This window comes from Castanea sativa, chromosome 6 (genome assembly GCF_040712315.1).
Source record: "Castanea sativa cultivar Marrone di Chiusa Pesio chromosome 6, ASM4071231v1".
In the NCBI taxonomy this organism is placed as follows: domain Eukaryota; kingdom Viridiplantae; phylum Streptophyta; class Magnoliopsida; order Fagales; family Fagaceae; genus Castanea; species Castanea sativa.
Genome location: NC_134018.1, coordinates 50,529,087 through 50,547,698, shown reverse-complemented (window position 1 = coordinate 50,547,698; position 18,612 = coordinate 50,529,087). Strand labels below are relative to the sequence as shown.

General features: G+C 35.2%; 2 protein-coding genes across 5 annotated transcripts; one reads left to right on the top strand and one right to left on the bottom strand.

The window, feature by feature from the left end:
- The first annotated feature begins 892 nt into the window (after positions 1-892).
- LOC142640454 (V-type proton ATPase subunit G-like) lies at positions 893-5,780 on the top strand. Its single transcript, XM_075814561.1, has 4 exons — positions 893-1,033; positions 2,632-2,744; positions 4,692-4,792; positions 5,313-5,780. Exons 2-4 carry the CDS (start codon positions 2,657-2,659, stop codon positions 5,454-5,456), a joined length of 333 nt encoding a protein of 110 aa, XP_075670676.1. The 5' UTR covers positions 893-1,033; positions 2,632-2,656; the 3' UTR covers positions 5,457-5,780.
- Positions 5,781-5,843: 63 nt separating this feature from the next.
- On the bottom strand, positions 5,844-9,441 carry LOC142640453 (uncharacterized). 4 transcript variants are annotated; one of them, XM_075814556.1, is made up of 8 exons: positions 9,154-9,441; positions 8,828-9,047; positions 8,015-8,405; positions 7,537-7,674; positions 7,285-7,444; positions 6,654-6,825; positions 6,238-6,372; positions 5,844-6,134 (listed from the first exon to the last, which is right to left on the bottom strand). In XM_075814556.1, exons 1-8 carry the CDS (start codon positions 9,282-9,284, stop codon positions 5,940-5,942), a joined length of 1,542 nt encoding a protein of 513 aa, XP_075670671.1. In that variant the 5' UTR covers positions 9,285-9,441; the 3' UTR covers positions 5,844-5,939. The 4 variants fall into 4 exon arrangements, with proteins under 4 accessions (XP_075670671.1, XP_075670674.1, XP_075670675.1 ...); XM_075814559.1 differs by having other exon boundaries at positions 6,672-6,825; XM_075814560.1 differs by having other exon boundaries at positions 8,930-9,047.
- Between the last annotated feature and the right edge of the window lie 9,171 nt (positions 9,442-18,612).

Below are 18,612 nucleotides of genomic sequence, written 5' to 3'. Positions count from 1 at the left end.
AGCTTCAACCTTGTTGGGAAAATTAAAATCCTCCTTAAGGTTGTATCAAAATAAAATTTGGTGCAACTATTAGTAATTTTGTGGTTGGCCTGGGCTTTTCGTTGTTATTCCTTTGGGCCTCTCCTTCCCTTGTAAATGGCAGGTTGTACTTGTACATCTATTAACTTTAATTTATATGAAAAGGATATAACCTTAACCCCCCCCCCCCCCCTTTTTAATTATAGAAAATAAGAATTTACTCATTATTAACTTATAAATTGTGTAGTGTATACACCATCAGTCAAAATAGCCACACACAAAAAAAAAAAGGTGGACAAATCCTTTAATCATACTATATGTCACAATATTTTTATAACACTAAGATATATCAATTGAATTCAAAATATTTAACCATGTCAAAAAATATTTTAAGAATTGAGATGCCAAATAAAGCAGTCTTTCTATTCCCATATTTAGGATTTAGCAACAAAACTCAACTGCCAACTATAACATACCTGCCAAGTATATATCGAAGGAGGATTTGTTGCAACCTTGTATGCAACAATCACTGTGAACGATTGATTTAATTCATAATTTGTTGTCACTTTTCTTTGACTGCCACCTTACCCTATATATTGTAATTGCAGATACAAGGTTGCCGCAACTCTCTCAAATATATATACTGCAAAATTACAATCTTTTTAATTTTATTTTTTTATATTCACTTAATTTTCCCCCTTTCTATCATCATGTGAATGACTATGATCTATTTTCCCACGTGTAGATCCCAGAAATTTTCACAAGTCAAATTTTTCGTAAACAATGCTTTCGCCGTAATAAGTACTTTTTGTAACTCTTTAATGATGACTTCGTTCCTAAAATTTTCTTACTAAGACGAACCTTTTCGCCTTATTAGCTTCCTTATAAAGTTTGTCATTACAAGTTCCCTGGGCCTTTACCGTCTCCAGTTGGTCAAGAAAAGGTTCAAATAAGCTTTCAAACACGTATCGCAATTCTGCTTTCCATTCTTCATCACCAAACACTGTTTCTCAAGGTATGTCTCTCTCTCTCTCTCTCTCTCTCTCTAACACTTTGCTTGCATTTGTCTGTTAATTCTCACATCTGCCTTTGCTACTGATCACTTCCTAATACTATCATTTACTAATCTTAGATCTTTGATCAAAGGTTTAAACTTTTTTTCTGAAACCATGATATGAATATTTAGTTATTGAATCTAAAGATGAATTAAGGGCTATATTCATGTTTACTAGACGCTTTAGGAAATGGGTTTTGGAGAAAAATTCAGCCTTTAACATTCTTTAGTGAGAAAAAAACTTAGTGGGTAGTTTGGACCCAGATTTGATTGTTAGATTATCTCTCTTTTGTAAAATGTGTTATATTGAAAGTGGGTTATTTGTGGATGATCATATGAGGTGATGTTTAAGATTGTTAGTTAGATCGGTGAAAATGTGAAATGAGTTTTCGATTAGATACAAATTTCATTAGTTGTAGACTTGTAGTAATCAGAATTTGCAAAATGGGTTAGGCTTATGAAATGCTTGTGGATCTCTTTAGCTTCCTGAATAGTTAAATTTTGAATTCCTTGCCGGAACTATATGAGGCTGAGGATGTTGTTATACCCCAATAGATTTAGCTGTTTTTTTTTTTTTAAATAACTATTCAAATAATATTAAGTTAGAAATGTTGGCAAAAATACAAGTTTCTAGTTGTAGACATGAAAGCTCATCTAGGATTTATCAAGTAATGTACCAATTTGTCATGTTTCCTTTGTGGGTAATTTTCAATTTGTTTAGATAGAGTTTGTTAGACTAATGGTTCAATGATTAAATTCACCATTTCTAACAACATAACTTTTGAGACAGACTGTAATTTATTAGAGTTGATCTAGTTTTACTGAAAATCACGTCATGTTGATTGGACTCAGTTTGTTTCTTTCAGGTTATTCCATATTTTAACTGTTGTAGTTTTTCTATGTACTGCATGAACACCATCAAGTTCATGCTTTTTGGTCTTGATTAAAAACAGTAGCTTTATTTGGAGGTGGTGATTCGCTTGATAGTTATGTGGGTTCAGACTACTTCTAGCTTTCATTGACTCATTGGGCCTAAACTATTTTATAACCTTTGGATAGATTTTTTTTTTTTGATAAGTACCTTTGGATAGATTGTTATGCCATGTTATTGCTTTATACTTGGTCCAGCTTAACAATGGTTCATGCTTTAGAATGCTAGAGTCAAGGTGATCCATCTTGGGAATTGTTCACGCCTCTATTAGCAGATGCACATAAAGAGGGGGATGTCCTATATTGTAGTTATGCATAAAAATATAGGGCGGATTATGTTTCTAGAGCTGCTTCAAGAATCTGGTTACAGTCATGGGATCATGCTTGCTCATGAAACCAGTTTAAATCATGTAATTTTTTGCATTATAAGGATAATTCTGGAATGGTTACAATTTTAAGGCAGCAATAACCATAACCTATTTTTAACAGAATATGAGATACCAATAATTGGCCCCTGATTTTGAATGTAAATGACCCTATGTGTATTTCCTTGAAAGAAGCTTATCAGCTTATTATTGTATTCTCATGCTATGAAATTTAAGTTCATCAATTGTATATCTATATTTCAGTTTGGCTGCATTTAGCAAGTCTATCATGGAAGCCAACAGGGGACAGAATGGAATTCAACAACTGCTGGCTGCTGAACAAGAAGCTCAACAAATTGTCAATGCCTCCAAAAATGGTAAATAATCTTTCCTTCTCTACACTAAATAACGGTATGCTTGTACTTGTATGGTTTCTGATATTTAGGGTTTACATGCATATGCTTAGTGACACATTCTAGCTATTTGGTTAATGGGAGAAAGTGGGTAAATGGAACTGCTGGCGGAATAGTGAGCTTATGATGTTTGCCTGGCTCGGGCTGAGTTCAGATTAGTGTGTTTGAGTGGGCAGGATATACCAAAGTATCTGGGAATTGAGTCTTGGAGCAATATCTTCCCAATTTGTTGAGACACAAGTCCTATTATTATTTTATTGCACACATAAGATTTTTTTAGAGTTATATCAGGATATAGTGTCCTGAGTTGGATTGTCATGACTATGAAGACATGTTTTGGCATTACAGTAAGATTTGATAACATGATCATGTGGGTAGGGGTGTCAATTTGGGTTAGCATGTCGGGTTCGTGTCGTGTCGTGTCGAGGTAGGGGTATTCGACTGAATGGCTCAACCCTAACCCGACCCATTTAATAATTGTGTCATGATTCTTCAACCCTAATCCGATCTGTTAATAAGGCGGGTTAACCTGACCCAACCCATTTGACACGCTTAATAAACGAGTCGTGTTGGGTTGAAACAAATGTAACACAACCCATTTCAACTTACATAATATTAAATCTAACATCCATCTAGAAATAATGTTTTTTACATCCCAAAAGGAGTGCAAACACTTCATGTCTTCAACCCACATTCAAAATAATATAATTCAACAAAAATATAACATTCATCTAGAAATAAGTTCTTTACACTCCAAAAGAAGTGAATACACTTCAACCCAAATTCAAAATAATATGGTTTAACAAAAATAAAATAACATAGTTCAATAAAAACAAGTGGGTCATATCATGCAATCAAGAAAAACACAAGGCACATGGGTTCAAAGTTTATTGTACAAAAGCATTATGCAGAAAAAATTGACACATGAGAGAGAGAGAGAGAGAGAGAGAGAGAGAGAGAGAAATAATCGGTTTGAGAGTTGACACTTTGAGTTTGAGAATTGGGCATGAAAAGAGTAGTACGACTGAAATTTAAAAAAAAAAAAAAGATATTTATAAGAAGGTTTAGAGATTTAGGGGTTGTAGGGTTTAAAGATTTAGGGTTTGTAAAGTTTTAATTTCCAATTATATCCCTTGTAAATTTTTGTAATTACTCTTTTTTTAAAAAAAATTTAAAATATATGTTGGATATAAAATGTATTTGATAAATCTAAAATAAGATGAATATTTATTTGTTATACGAGTTAAACGGATTGTGTTAAGTGGGTCATTTCGGGTTGACACAAATAAATTGGCGTGTCAAACGTGTGTATTGCGGGTTACGCGGGTTGACCCGCTTATGACATGTTTCTTATTGTGTCACTTTCGGATCAACCCGTTTATGACCCAAACCCATTAAAGCCTAACCGTAACCCAAAAAAACCCGTGTCGGGTTCGTGTCATGTTCGCGGGTTGGGTCGATCATTGACACCCCTACATGTGGGTGCTCACACAACTTTAAACAAAACAATTTAGCATTCACCTGACTAGTTGAGATTGGCCATATAAATCCTTTTCCACCTATTAGTACCATTTGGTCGCATCATTTCGTCAGGTCATAGGGAATAATGTTTCATATTTACATTTTACTGCCATGATCCAATATCACATCTTGTTCACTGTTGCTCATCTTTCCCATGCTTTGAATTGAATCCAAATGACTCCTCTAATTCTCTTTAGATGGCATGAGACCAACAGTTGACATTGTTAAATGTTTATTAAATGTTAATTTAAAAACTTTTTTGCTCGGAAACCTAAGTTTTGGACTGGACATGGAAGATGATGTGCATGTGTCTATTTATGTATGCTCGAGTTTAGTGCTAAAACACTGGTACTTATTATACCCCCTTTCTTTTTCTTTTTCTTTTTCCAGCTAAATTGGCCAGATTGAAACAGGCCAAAGAAGAGGGTGATAAGGATATTGCTGAATTTCGTGCACAGATAGAACGTGAGTTTCAGAGAAAGGTTGCAGAGGTAAGTGTAACAACAAAGTAAGGGAAATTGATTATTAAAATCCATTCACATGAGAGTAATATCAGATTAACTTCAACAAGTGGTTTCAAATCTCAGCTGCCAAATTTGATTCATCAGTGAGTCCAACTTAGACCTCTGATATTTTCAAAAAATTGACGTGGTTGTATGCCAGACACTTTTGTTGCTTACAGTGGGTATTTTGTGATCATTGAATATCATGAAAAGCTTCAGTCTGTGGGCAAATCTCCATAACTTCTATTTCTATACATGGATATGCCTTTGACTAATGTAAATTCCCCTTTTTGTCTCCATTCAAATTGTCCTTTAATTTTCTTTTCATTACTTTTAGCCAAAGTCTTCCCAAGATTTGTCGTCATCACACAAGCTATAACTTAATTCTAGATTTCTCTGGATTCTTTGTATGATGTGGGTGAACTCGAGATTTCTAATGCGCATCTGTGGTTCTGTTTTAGTGTTATTGATGTGGTAATTGGAATTTTTTTCATGTATTGTCAAACAGAGTAGTGGGGATTCAGGTGCTAATGTGAAGCGGCTTGAACAAGAAACAGAGACAAAGATCCATCACCTGAAGACAGAGGCTGCAAGGATATCCTATGATGTCGTACAGATGCTTCTGAAGCAGGTGACCACTATGAAGAACTAAACTCCAGGAAATGCTTGGTGGGTGCTTGGATGTTCGCGCTTTTTCCGTACTTTTACTATTTGGAATTCATTTGGCGGCAGTAACATTGTGTGAATTTCCTATGGCAGATATATTTATGACGTTTATTAGTTGATTATGTACCTTTTAAAATAAGCAATTCACTTTGTGCTATTATTTTATCAGTGCTCAATGCTATATGTCTCTGAGTAGTAGTGCTATTTGCACTCGTGGAATGTACTTCTAATAGTTTACATATTGGCTTATGTGATTATTGTAACATTTTTTGATGGCTTTAGCCACTAATAAAAGTAATGTTTGGTGAAATAGTTAATGGGAAAGAGACTATCATTTATCAAATTTATGAAATTCAGTGTTGAAGAATGGATAGCAATGCAAGGAATTTGATATTTTATTCTTAAGGAAGCAGAATTGCAGGTGCTGTAGAAGAATTTGTTTGCATCATGTTTCCAGAAGTTGATCTCACTAGGAGCCAAATAATAGGATATCCTGCAAGATTTGCTCTATCACTATACAACATGCAAATAGTCCTACTCCTAGGAGTAAAGGTCTAAGTTTTGAAAATGCCCTTCGTTCAGGATCCTCAGCTTCTCTGTTAAGCATTGCCCACGCCATTGCCGGTGGAAGAACTCCATAAAGCATTGTCATACAGTAGCCCCCCTATTCCACATTAAATCATAAATAGTAAAAATCTAACCATGATTCTAAACAACGGTCATTGTGATTAAGATTTTCTATCTGATTTTCTTCTCCCTATACTTACAGCAATGTCAGTAGCAGCTGAGAATGCATCTGGAACAGTAGATGACACTAAAAGAGCTGGAGTGACAGCCATTGTCATTGCTGTGAAGCTTTTATTCCTTCCCCACCATTTTCTCAGTCCAAAAAGCTTGTTTCCCTGTTATATTTACGCACAGCATCTCAGTTTTAGTGGTTTGTGTTGTTAATATGTTAAATAGGGAATAGAGTAACTTATTACTCAAGAATTAACTTACGATTCCTTGAGTGTTGTACCTTAGTTTCTCTAATTAAATTCAAACATGTGGCTACATGGACCAATGCGGTATAAGCAATGTTATCTTTTCCAAGACAATTAAATTCAATGCATCCGGGTGTTTGAATTTAATTATGAAACTTAAGTCATGCATTTAAAGAATTGTATATAATTTTTTTCCTAACTAGGGGTATGAAGGCTACTTGTGGTAGTTGTGTTGAGGAAAATTGCCATGTGAAGTTATTAAGTTGCTCCTTAAAAAACTCGAAGAAGGCCAAGAGCGTGCCAATTAGTGATGTCCCGACCGCCAAGAGAGAGAAGGCCTCAGCCATAATTGAAACACCACTCCATTTCACCCTGAACAAAGAAAGAGGGAACAGGTGTGCTTGGGTTATTTGATGTTATTGATAAATCTAAACTCAGATTAATACAGAGAAGATCATGAGGCATAGCTGGAGTTAAAAAAGAGATAAATGTCAAAATCTTCAAAAGTGCTATGCATGTCAAGATCGATATAGATAATTTGCAAACTTAAAAAGCATCACCTATATGTCCAATTTTCCATCTCAACAAAAAACTGCTCGGAAATATAGGTGATGTTTTTAAGAGATATTTTCCAAGAAAGAAGGTTAACAGTGTTCCTCAAAAGGGAATGTTAGCTTGAACTCCATCCATTGCTTAGTTAGAAATAGAATTAGTCATTTGTCAAGTAACTAGTAATTACATTTGGAGCATGAAATCTTTCAGACACTTTTAGCACGGAATTGTGTTCTATTGAAAAGGTTAACTTGAAGGTAATAGAGTCTTCAGAGAGACCTCATGAGCAATTCGACAGGGTCAACAACTTGGTCGGACTGTGCTGAGAGGCCAAGTGCTACTGCATCCCAAACAAGCAATGCCAGCAATGGAACAAGACTACCAAGCAAGACTGAAGTCCTTATGCGTGTAAGATCACCACCCAAATAAGCACAAAGAACTGCCGTAAAAACAATTCTAATGAACAAGGGAGCAATCACTTTCATTGGTAAATTAAACCAAGTAAAACTCTAGGAATATTATCTTTTATACCAGGTGCAAGATCATGGTATACCAAGGAAAAAATAATGACAGGAATTGTAGCTGGAACTTTTCCCCAGTCACCACTTCCCCCCAATCCAGCCCACCCTCCAGAGACAACTGCTAACACCTCAATTGCTAGAAGCAGACCTGAGGATCAGTTTCAGTACATTGTTAGTACTCACGTGGATCAAGATTTTCCTACATATCTGACTCAATTGTATCGTGCAGAACTCAAGAATTCAGGTCACACATACAAAAATACACAATTGTAGGTCACGATCTAAGGAACTACTAGGCCCATCTGCGTTATACCATAAAAAGAGTACTAAAGTTACAATAGAGGCTCCTCTTAATCACTTATATGACTCAATTTGACCTAATAACCCGATGTGAGACTCAATACATGCCTGCACAACGCACTTATTAAATCCAATGTACATCATCTGAAATATAGCACAAATAAAATGTAGTACATTGTAATAAATACCTATCATGGAAGTAGTGAGCCACTGGTTGACTTGATCAGTGGCACGAGTCCCACCAATGGAGATGAGCATGGTGAAGAGCGAAGTGAAGAAAATGCCTGAAATTGAGGCCGGAAGATTGATCAAATGGAAAAGGATATCGCCGGACTTGGAACTATAGGCAATCATGGAAGTGTAGCCCAAGAATACATAGGTCACAGTGGCTAGAGTTCCACCCCACTCTCCTAGTGTCTCTTGGGCCATGGTCCTAATAGAAATGACCTCCAGTTCATCCACTTCCTCATTTTTTCTTTTCTTCTTTCGTAGAGCCACATTGACTTCAACGAGTAAAAGTGATTCAATTAGAAGAAATGCCCAACATATTATCATTGTTATTGAACTTGGAACCAGTCCCTGCAAAATAAAAGAGTGCTAATTAGCATCCTCAAACCTAACCTTTCATTCGGTTCTAAGAAACACCACCACAACAACAACAACAACAACCAAATCCGAATCTCAATTTTTGGGCTATGAATTCTCAACATGCTAGTCAGGTTCAGCCATGAATATTCTTTTATTTCATTATAAAGTAATTTTCTGTTACTTTCTTAATTGACATATTCTTTTGTACTACTGGTTCTAAGTAATTTTCACAAAGATACTCAAGAAAGAGAAGCACTCTATAAATGTTTCTCTTTCATATCAGTCATCAAATGATATTATAACTATTTTTTTCCTGACCCTCATACTTGCTAAGAGCCAAATAGTGAGTATTTATTTTCCTCATATTACTAAAAATCCAGAGAGTCAAAGTAGTAGAAAGATATTGAGAGTACTGCAGGGGAAGCTTTCTTTGGGAGTGCAAGTATCCCTGAGCCAATACTAGTTCCTATAATGAGAGCAACAGCCCCAGCAATAGTTCCCTTCTTCTTAGCTACCTTGCTAGGCTCTTCTCTCAATTGTGAGAAATATTTCTTTGCCTTTCTAGCATTAGGTTCCCTAGTAAAGAATGAATTTTGCTCTTGCTTATGGAGGCAGAAGCAAGTGTAGTGACTGCTGCGAGGAAGAAATAGAACTCATTAGTCCTAATATAACAACGAAATTGAAAGTGATGGAACCAATGTAAAGAAAGTAAGATGAGGGAGTTTTACATGTATCATACATCCTGGATTTGAAGCAAACTGTTGTTTTCCTTAGATGAATTGCTTCCCATGATGGATTCAGCTTTGCATTTCTGTGGATTTTGGGATTTTGAGAGGGAGATGAAGGCATGCAAATGCACTGTGAATCCATGATGGAGAGAGAGAGAGGAGGAAATGAATGTAGCTTAAGTTTCAGGCACCCAAATATCTTGGAAGTGATTCCTATGTTTGGTTTAGTCCACAAGAGGCTGTCAAGTAAAGCAAGCAATGGCGAAAGAGCTATGGGAACCACACAAGATATTTCCCTCTTTTTTTGTCTCTATTGTTGTGTGTGTGTGTGTGTGTTTGTGAAGGAGGATATATTTGTTTGCGCTTTCGGTTTTAAGTTTTTTTTTTTTTTTTGAGAAACGCTTTTAAGTTTGTACATTGGAAAGGATTGGGTTTACAATATGGGTATTGTTTTGTTTGACACATATGATGTACTTTTTTTTAATGTCCGTGTTAGATTTGATGAGAAACAGGCACTCCATACGAACTGTTTATAAATATTTAGCTGGTTAAATCTTCTTGGGAGGATGGCATCGTAAATTTTGTGGCAACTAAAACGTCATAATATGTATTTGAGCTGAATAACTAGGAGAAACAAAAATGATGATTAAATTAGTCACTAATTAAATATATTTCAATTTTTTTTAGAAGAATTTCAAATTTATATTGAATATTGTCGGGGCGAAAAAGTTTCCTTTCCGACAAATGAGATTTATGTTGGGTCGGGGGCCTAAACTGAAACTCGACGATGGGTTCGATGCTCGGCCTAAAGGCTATTGGCGAAGATCCAAATAATATTGTATTTTTATGCCTTGGGTTTAGATTTGGTCTTACAAGAACGACCCATAAACAATCCCTACAGCAGTAAAGTTTTTCATAGATTAAGGGAAACATCCATATTTTCAGACTTCATCATCCGTTAGATTTGGGGAAGAGTCTTCTAATACAATAATCTGATGGAAAAATTCTATGATAATAGTTACATCATAATCATGAATAGTAAGCGAATAAGTAAATATCATGGGTTCCATAATAGCAAATAATGAGGAAAGCTTAGTGTGAGATGAAGGGGGAGAGAGAGAGATCCTAGCTAGTGCAACAAGACCATTATGGTGCCAAGGCATGCTCATGGATGTAGTACATATAATGAGTGGAGAGAGCCATTTGTGAGTAGTGTGAGTAATGAGTGAGAGTATATAGCAGGGTTGTTAGAACTTTTTGCTGGGGAGGGGCTGTATGTTTTTAAGTAGAGGTATGAAAGGTGTTTTTGAGCTAGGAGTTGGGGAACTCAGCTTCCATGCTTGAAACTAAGAGTTTTTGTGACTTAGAACTTTGCTGGAATTTAGAGAAGCTGAAACATAAGGGTTTTTGTGAGAGCTCTTCTCCATGAGTATCTTTCTTGGTATGTTCTTGATCCCCCCTTGAGGCATTAATGGAGAGTTCCATTTATAGTTGAGATTTATGGGGTAATTAGCAAATAACTTTTGCTAAATCTTCCCCAATCTTCAAAAAATCCTTAGGGATTTGTTCTTAGGGATTTGTTCTTAGGATTTTAGCTAAGCTTCACTTTTGGAAGATTCTTGCTATTTTGGGTAATAATAGATGGGATTCTGACTTAGCATCGATTCTGATTGGTCTTGGCTGATGGAATTAGAGCATGCATTAAGCTAATGACCTTGGTTGTGTTGCTTAATAGATTCAGAGCTCCCAAAGGTAGGTTGCATCACTCTAAGCCAGGTGTCAACCTTGGAGCCTTTCCTGGGAACTCTGCTGGGATTCCCTTGGTGCCCTCCAAATCACATTTGTCTAAGTTTTCCCATTAGAGATTCATGTGCTTGGTCCATGAACTAGAAAATACATATTTTTAGCATGAAAAATGAGCTGATTTTAGCTTGCTTCAGGAGCTTTAATGGCCTAGTCATGGCTGCCTTTGATGCTTGACTGAATGGGTTAGAGGAGAAAGAAGAGATGGCTGGCTGAAGCGCTTTAGCTTTCTGTCAAGTCCTTCAGCTTTATGTCAAGTCAGTTTCAGCTTTATGTCACATGATAAATGATGATATTTCAACTTGTGGAGGAAGGGTTCAACCTCTGATGGACACGTGTCCTATTCTGACCCAATTGGACAAGCTGAAACTTGACAGCAGTGGGCTCCAGTTATTGACTTGTGCTAGGTTTTGGCTGATTAGCTCATGTGAGCTTCAGCTGCTGGGACTTGAGTACGGGCTGGGCTAGTCCAGCTGGGCCTTATATTTGAGCTTCTTTGGACCTGATTATTCCTACAAAATGAAGAATTTTGCCATGGATTATATTCATGGGCTTTTATAAACTTTGCAAGAGAAGTATTTCTTGAAGGATAAATACTTATATTTCCCATGAGTAAGGGATTTGGTACATGTGAAATAATTGTTAAGATGATATTTAAATTTTGTAAAGATATGCCAAAAATAGTATTTGGGCTTTTAGAAATAGTGTCAAAAATAATATTGGGTTTTTGGAAATAGTTGCCAAAATGACATTGGGCTTTTAGAAATAGTTGTTAAATAATATTGGGCTTTATAAAATAGTTGCCAAATAATATTTGGGTTTTAAGAAATAGTTGTCAAATAATATTGAGCTTTATGAAATAGTTGCCAAATAATATTTGGGCTTTAGGAAATAGTTGAAATAGTTGTCAAGATAATATTGGGATTTTGTAAAATAGTGCCAAATTAGCATTTGGGCTTTGCTAAAATAGTGTCAAATTAATATTTGGGTTCTTGTAAAATAGTGCCAAATTAGTATTTGGGCTTTTGCTAAAATAGTGCCAAATTAATATTTGGGCTTTGGTAAAATAGTGCCAAATTAATATTTGGGCTTTTGTAAAATAGTGCCAAATTAGTATTTAGGCTTTTGCGAAAATAGTGCCAAATTAATATTTGGGTTTTTGTAAAATAGTGTCAAATTAGTATTTGGGCTTTTGCTAAAATAGTGCCAAATTAATATTTGGACTTTGGTAAAATAGTGTCAAATTAATATTTGGGCTTTTGTAAAATAGTGCCACATTAGTATTCAGGCTTTTGCTAAAATAGTTTGAGATTTTTGTAAGAATATTGCCATGTAGTAACGGGCTTAGAGAAGATGTCGTGTAGCAACGGGCTTAGAAATGTGTGGTGTAGCAACGGGCTTAAAAAGGTGTTTTGTTGGGCTTTTTGGGTCTTGCTCACAAGTTAAATGATTTTGGGCTTTTGTGGAGGAAGAATAATTTTGTGGCCCAATGTTGGAAGCAAGGTGATGGGCATTTTTTGTGAAAACCCAAGTTGGATAATATGTTGAATATAGTGGGTAGTATTTGTGAGAGGGCCCAAAGTAATTTGTGGGGCTTATATATGTAGAAAATATTTGTGGGAGTCCAATAATCATGGAGAATATTTAAGTAATATGTGGAAAATATTTGTGTGGGCTTCAAAATAATTCTTAGGCTTGTGTGAGTATTTTTTGTGAGTGGGCTAAAGAAATGGGCCGAAAATTTGTACCTCAACAAATATACACCTGTTATAACATGTTTATAATATGATTAAGAAGGGAAAGTAACAAAGGTCCAAAAGAAAATATAAGAAGAGAATTTATATATATAAATTTTATTGAATATTTGTATATCTTACAAGACACAGTATGATATGATACATAATTTTTTTTTAAAAATTCCACAATATGATCTATGACCATGTCAATTATTGTCAAATAAAAATTAAACATCACATGTATAAGTATACCATTGTCAAAATGCCAACGGCCTAGTGCCTGGAGGTGTGCTGGGACCTTCAAAACCAAAAAGGCCGAAAAGAAAGTAGAAAGACAACTTAAGCTGGGCCATAACAATTCCAAGCTGATCTCAAAAATGTAGATCACAATCTCCCATTGGGCCTAGCTCGACAAAAATTGGGTTATGTTAGAAAACCATAGTTTATGGACCTCGTCACCATTATAGACTTCGTCTGAAAGGGAAATAGACTTGAGCTTAAGGACATTGAAAAAAAATGCTCGAACATGATCTGGGCCACAACAATTCCAACTGATCTCAAAAAGTAGAGATCACAATCCCTTTTTGGGCCTAGTTCGATAGAGACATTGGGTCATATTACGCAAAGGACTTGAGTTCATGATGGGCCCATTATTAGTGAATTCCTACAAATCTATGGTAATTAAAAAAAAAAAAAAATTAGAGTTTGTATTTTACTATTTTAGTTTGCTTCCTTGATAATATGTCAAGAGGCTTCTTGTATTTATATTCATACAGACAGAGTTGTGGACTGTGACTAATGACGATCATCCAGTGCATTGATTGTAGTTGCAGATAACGTTGTCTCAATAGTAATTAAGCATTATTTTCAAATACTTATAATAATATTAAAAAAGAAAAAAAAGTTCTACTTCCAAATTAGTGGCTCCAACAAATATGGCAGATGAGCAAAATCTCTTACTCTTGAGTGCTGATAGGATCGTAGTAGGTTCAACAAGCTTGGAAAGTAATAGATTTGGAATAAGGAATGCCCATGTAGTTGTGTGGTTTACTGTTTGTAAAATTGTCCTTTGATTTTGATAGGCATATTAGTAGAGGTGGTTCATCCTTTATAGAACCACATTTTGCCTTTAAAATTAAAAAAATCACCTTAACTTTACTTGGTTCTCCTAACAAGCTTACTTTGTTACTCAAGTCTTTTTAGATAAAACAACTAGAGTTTGGGAAGCAATATGCATGTTTGTTCACCTATAAGATGTATTGTTTGTCCACTTTCTCTATACTTTCCATTTGTGTAATTTATATTATATTTACTTATCACATCTATTCAACTCTATCACATTTATCAGTTGAATAGATGTGATGTTAAGACTTAAGAGCGTTGTAATTTAATGATATTGATTGATTCTTTCGTAGAAGAGAATTTGTGTTTAAATTCTTCGCTCCTACTAATTATTGGACTCCCTCCCAAAAAAAAAAAAAAATCAGAACAGATAAGATATGTACAAACAACATTTCCTTATGCAAACGAATTAAACCTCGACATAAATAAGGTATGGATTCTTTTAGATTGATTTGACGGACACCCATTATATCAAGAAGATATACCTCGACTGTGACAAGTAACAAACCCTAGCCAGACTGGCTCATCTTTGGCTGAGGTTTCATCTTTTAACTTTTTGTGGGGAGCTGAATTTTCCATCTTTACAATTGCACCCAATTGAATCAAATTTCGAATTGGATAAAGTTGCCATTTTTGGTATTTGTCGAATCAACCGTGCATTTTTTTCAGTGTTTGTTTCAATAAAATATTTGTGAGACCCAGAGATGATAAAAAGAGAGAACCACAACAAAGGAAACAAATATGTCGGGTATTCAAAATGTCTTATGGCTTTCAATAGCCAATAGGTCTCAGCAAAATAGGGTAGGTCGGTGAATAGGGGAATGGGATAGAGATAAATGTGAAAAGGACCAATCAATGATAGAGGAGAGGAAAACCATTTGAAGGGTTGTGAAAGAAAGAAATAAATAAAAACCCAGACTGACACATGCAATATTGCAACGTAAGTGGTTTAAAGAAGCAGATGATTGCAGAGTTATTGAAGAGAAAGCCAGAGAGAACTGAGTCTATCTATCTAAAACCCTCAATGGGTTTGTTTTTCTGTGTCCCCTTCAATGACTAAATACACCCTCATAGCAGAGTGGTTTTCCATTCTCTGCTCACAACAAGCCAAAACACATTAACACACCCACACGTGCTACTTCTCTTTCAAATTCAATGTGTGCTTGTGTTTGTTTATTTTTTATTGTTTTCAAACATTGTTTCTGTGGTACGGTAACAGACTAGATTTACTTGTTTTTGTTTTGTGGGGGTCTAGGAATTGATTAGAATAGTATCTCAGGTTCTCAGTACTGTAATGTCACCTTCTTTGATATAAAAATCTCTCCAATATAATTTGAGCAACTCAGTGAAAGATAATTGCCAAAGACAGAGAGAACAATACTACAATAGTATATCTAAATGATGAAGATGCCATTTCATCTGCTATTAATATCTTTCTTTCTCTGTTTTTTCAATAATAGAATATATATTTTTTTAATAAATTAAAGATTTTTTTGACCCTATAAATTGTATCACAGCCTACTAACTAAATAAACTTTCTCCTAAAACTTTTTATTTTTATATATTTTTTGAAATTGGTACAATAACTGTTAATTTCGCAGTTTGAACATTTTCTCCTCTAAATTTCTAAGCACTTTGTGCTTGCAAGGATGCCAACTTTCTCCTAAAACAAAGGAAGAAGTGCATTAGACAACAAAACCATTCCTATCAAGTGCTAACATTTGTTAATGGCAATAATAGGAATTTTGCTTTGGAGACAGAGAGAGAGAGGTAAAAGATAAGTGTAAAGACATGGATTAATAAAACAATTACCTAGTACTAGTGGGATAATCATAACTAAGAAGAATAACTATCATAGTACGTCCATCTTTTAGCCTAAAAAATTATGAGCATATTGATTTGGTTCACGGAAGAGATAGACAAATTTCTTGCATCTTGGAATTGGATTATGTGACTATCTCCATTCTGAAATGATCTAAATTTCCATAAAGAAAAGCGTGTGAGCCTAAAATGATGAGCGCCACTCACGGGTCTTTCAGTCAATTTCAATCTCAACTTGGGGCATCAAATATTCCTTAACAAATTGAGTAATTCCTTGATAATCACATTTAGGCTTTAGTGCTTTGTTGCTTTTTAGAGCTCCTTTTTTGTTTTCTCCTCTTTATATTCATTTTCTTCCTTTCTTTAAAACTACAAAATTGAGTAATTGGATGAACAAAAGTAGGCTATAATGAATAATGACGAAAAAAATTCTAAATAATTGAGCTTGTAAACATCAAACTATAGTTTGGCAACATGCCTTTATCTATCGATTCCATCCCATTACTTAACAAAGAGTGGGCTCAAGTTTGTGACAAATGACATAATTATGTGTATTTTAGTGATAGTCACCTATCACTCAACAAAAATCCAAGTATTTTGAGTCCCAACCTCATCTAAATTTCTTTGTATTGGTCCAACAGATGCCTTTTGATTAGAGTCTTTAGCTAATCAGCTTGACCCTTTTCTTATTCGGTGGTAATTACAGGCTTATAGCATTGACAGTTATTTGTCAGTTGGCATCCATCAGGACTTTCTACTTTCTTCTCACATATCAATTACAACAACTCCTTTCGGCAAAGAACTAGTGAAATCAAATGCCCCCCAATATAACTTTGACTCATTTTCTAAATTGGACAAAAAAAAGTCATAAACAAACGAACTCTAACTTTTAGATTACATCCAGTAAAATACGGAAGGAACTCTGAGTCTGTATAACTTAAAGGATCTAATTAATGTGTGTTCTTAGAGCATTTACATCAAAAATGTAAAAAATGTTAAAAGCTAAATTTAACATTTTATTTCACAAAAATCACACCACAACAAATCTGCTATACTCAAAATATTTAGCATCTCAGCTACAGTAGACTGACATTTATAACAGTCTTCTGTAGCTCAAATCTTATAAAAAAATAGTTTTTTATTACTTCTCTCTGACTATTCATTCACTTTTCTTCTTTCTTTTTCTCTCACCAACTCACGTTTTTCTCTCGTTTTTTCTTTCTTTCCCTGTGTTGTTTCACCGGCCTTTGTCCATGAGGTTTGATTTTTCCTTGATTTGTTTCAGGATTGGGTAGTTTTTTTCATGATAATCACTTGAGTTGGCACGGGTTTTCAGTTTTAGGTTCAATCTTTGAGGGACCATGCTAGAGCCTACTTGATTTGACATGGGTTTTTTGCTAGAGGTGGATGACGAAGGGTACATGCTAGTGTGTGCTGTGGTTGATTTTGGGTCATGGTGGTAGTGGTGGTGCTATGGTGGTGTTGAAGTTTTATGGGTTTTTTTTTTTTTTTTTTTACGAAACTATAATGTTGATCTTTCAAGTTTACCCTGTGTGCACAATTGGTCCCTCAAATTTCAAATGAGCACAATTAGTCCCTCAAGTTTTAAAATTGAGTTGTATTAGTCTTTTTATTAACTGTCGTTAATGGTGTTACTTATATGGCTAACAGAACAATGACTTGACATTTTTTTTATTAAAAATTTCAAAATAAATGTACATGTAAGAAATTCACAAACCAGTACCAAATTAAAACTAGTATATACAACTAATTCACAAACCCACCACTTCAAAAAAAAAAAAATCACAAACCCACCCATGAGAGAGAGAGAGAGAGAGAGAGAGAGAGAGAGAGAAGGGGAGAGAGTAAAGAAATCCAAGCACGGACTCGCCGCTGGTGGAGACCCAAGCCTTAGCCACCATCGGCGACAGCCACTTGTGTCCCTAATTCTCTCACATACTGCCTAAACATTGTGATATGAAGGAGTACAACGAAGTGCTTTTATTCATGGATTATTTATTTATTTTTTTTGGTCAATGTATTATCTCATGTGTTAGGACTAGTATCACAATCTAATGTCTTATATGATATGGCATTGCTTCAAGGTTTTGGCTCTGTTTACAGTTGGGCTTATTGGTCCATGTATGCTTAAAGGTCACCCAGGGTGGTTGATGCTGAATAGTTGAGGTACCAAAGACAATTTGATGCCACCGGATGCTCATGCAATAACACATTCACAACAACATTTGTCTAACATTTTTGTTGATGTGAGATGTTGTCATCTTAATACAGCTATTTAGAAATGACTATTACTTTCTAGCTTAAACAAAATAGTCCAATCATGAGCAAGGGGTGGCGGCTAGGGTAGAGAATACTTTTTTTTAATTTGGTCGGCATTGGGTTGTGAATTTTGTTTCTAATGTGGAAACTAATTTTTTTTTTTTTAATTTTATTTAAAAACAAACCAGATCATTTAAAAAATTGACAAGTCATTGTTTAGTTAGCCACGTAAGTAACATCACTAACAGCAGTTAGTAAAATGACTAATGCAACTCAGTTTAAAACTTGAAGGACCAAGTATGCTCGCTTCAAACTTAAAGGACTAATTACGCACATAGGGTAAACTTCCGGGACCAATAGTGTAGTTTCACCGTTTTTTTTTTTTTTTTTTTTTTTTTCGCGGGTGGGGGTCTTGGTGGATTGTTTGGGTTTTTTTTTTTTGTTGGAGGTGGCTTGTGCTTGTGATTATGATGATGGTTGTTTTGGCCATTGGTGTTGGTCTATTTTAATGGGTTCTATGGTGGGTTGTTGATGATGGTGGTTGTTGTGGTGGTGGTTTTGTTTTGGGTTTTTTTTTGCTGTGGGTTGTGGTTGCCACAGTGGTGGTAATGGTGGCTGATGGTGGTTGTTTTGGGTTTTTTGTGGTGAATTGTGGTTGCCATAGTGATGCTAGTGGTGGTGAATGTGGCTGGCAGTTGATTGCTATGA

What these genes read in the sequence shown, in the direction of transcription:
- LOC142640453 (XM_075814556.1), bottom strand. Translation starts at nt 9,284, where the DNA reads ATGGATTCACAGTGCATTTGCATGCCTTCATCTCCCTCTCAAAATCCC. An exon ending in GTTTGCTTCAAATCCAGGAT is followed by an intron (nt 9,048 to 9,153) that starts GTATGATACATG and finishes TCTTCCTCGCAG; the next exon opens with CAGTCACTACACTTGCTTCT. An exon ending in CAGCTGCTACTGACATTGCT is followed by an intron (nt 6,135 to 6,237) that starts GTAAGTATAGGG and finishes AATGTGGAATAG; the next exon opens with GGGGGCTACTGTATGACAAT.
- LOC142640454 (XM_075814561.1), top strand. Translation starts at nt 2,657, where the DNA reads ATGGAAGCCAACAGGGGACAGAATGGAATTCAACAACTGCTGGCTGCT. An exon ending in TGTCAATGCCTCCAAAAATG is followed by an intron (nt 2,745 to 4,691) that starts GTAAATAATCTT and finishes TTCTTTTTCCAG; the next exon opens with CTAAATTGGCCAGATTGAAA. An exon ending in TTCAGAGAAAGGTTGCAGAG is followed by an intron (nt 4,793 to 5,312) that starts GTAAGTGTAACA and finishes ATTGTCAAACAG; the next exon opens with AGTAGTGGGGATTCAGGTGC.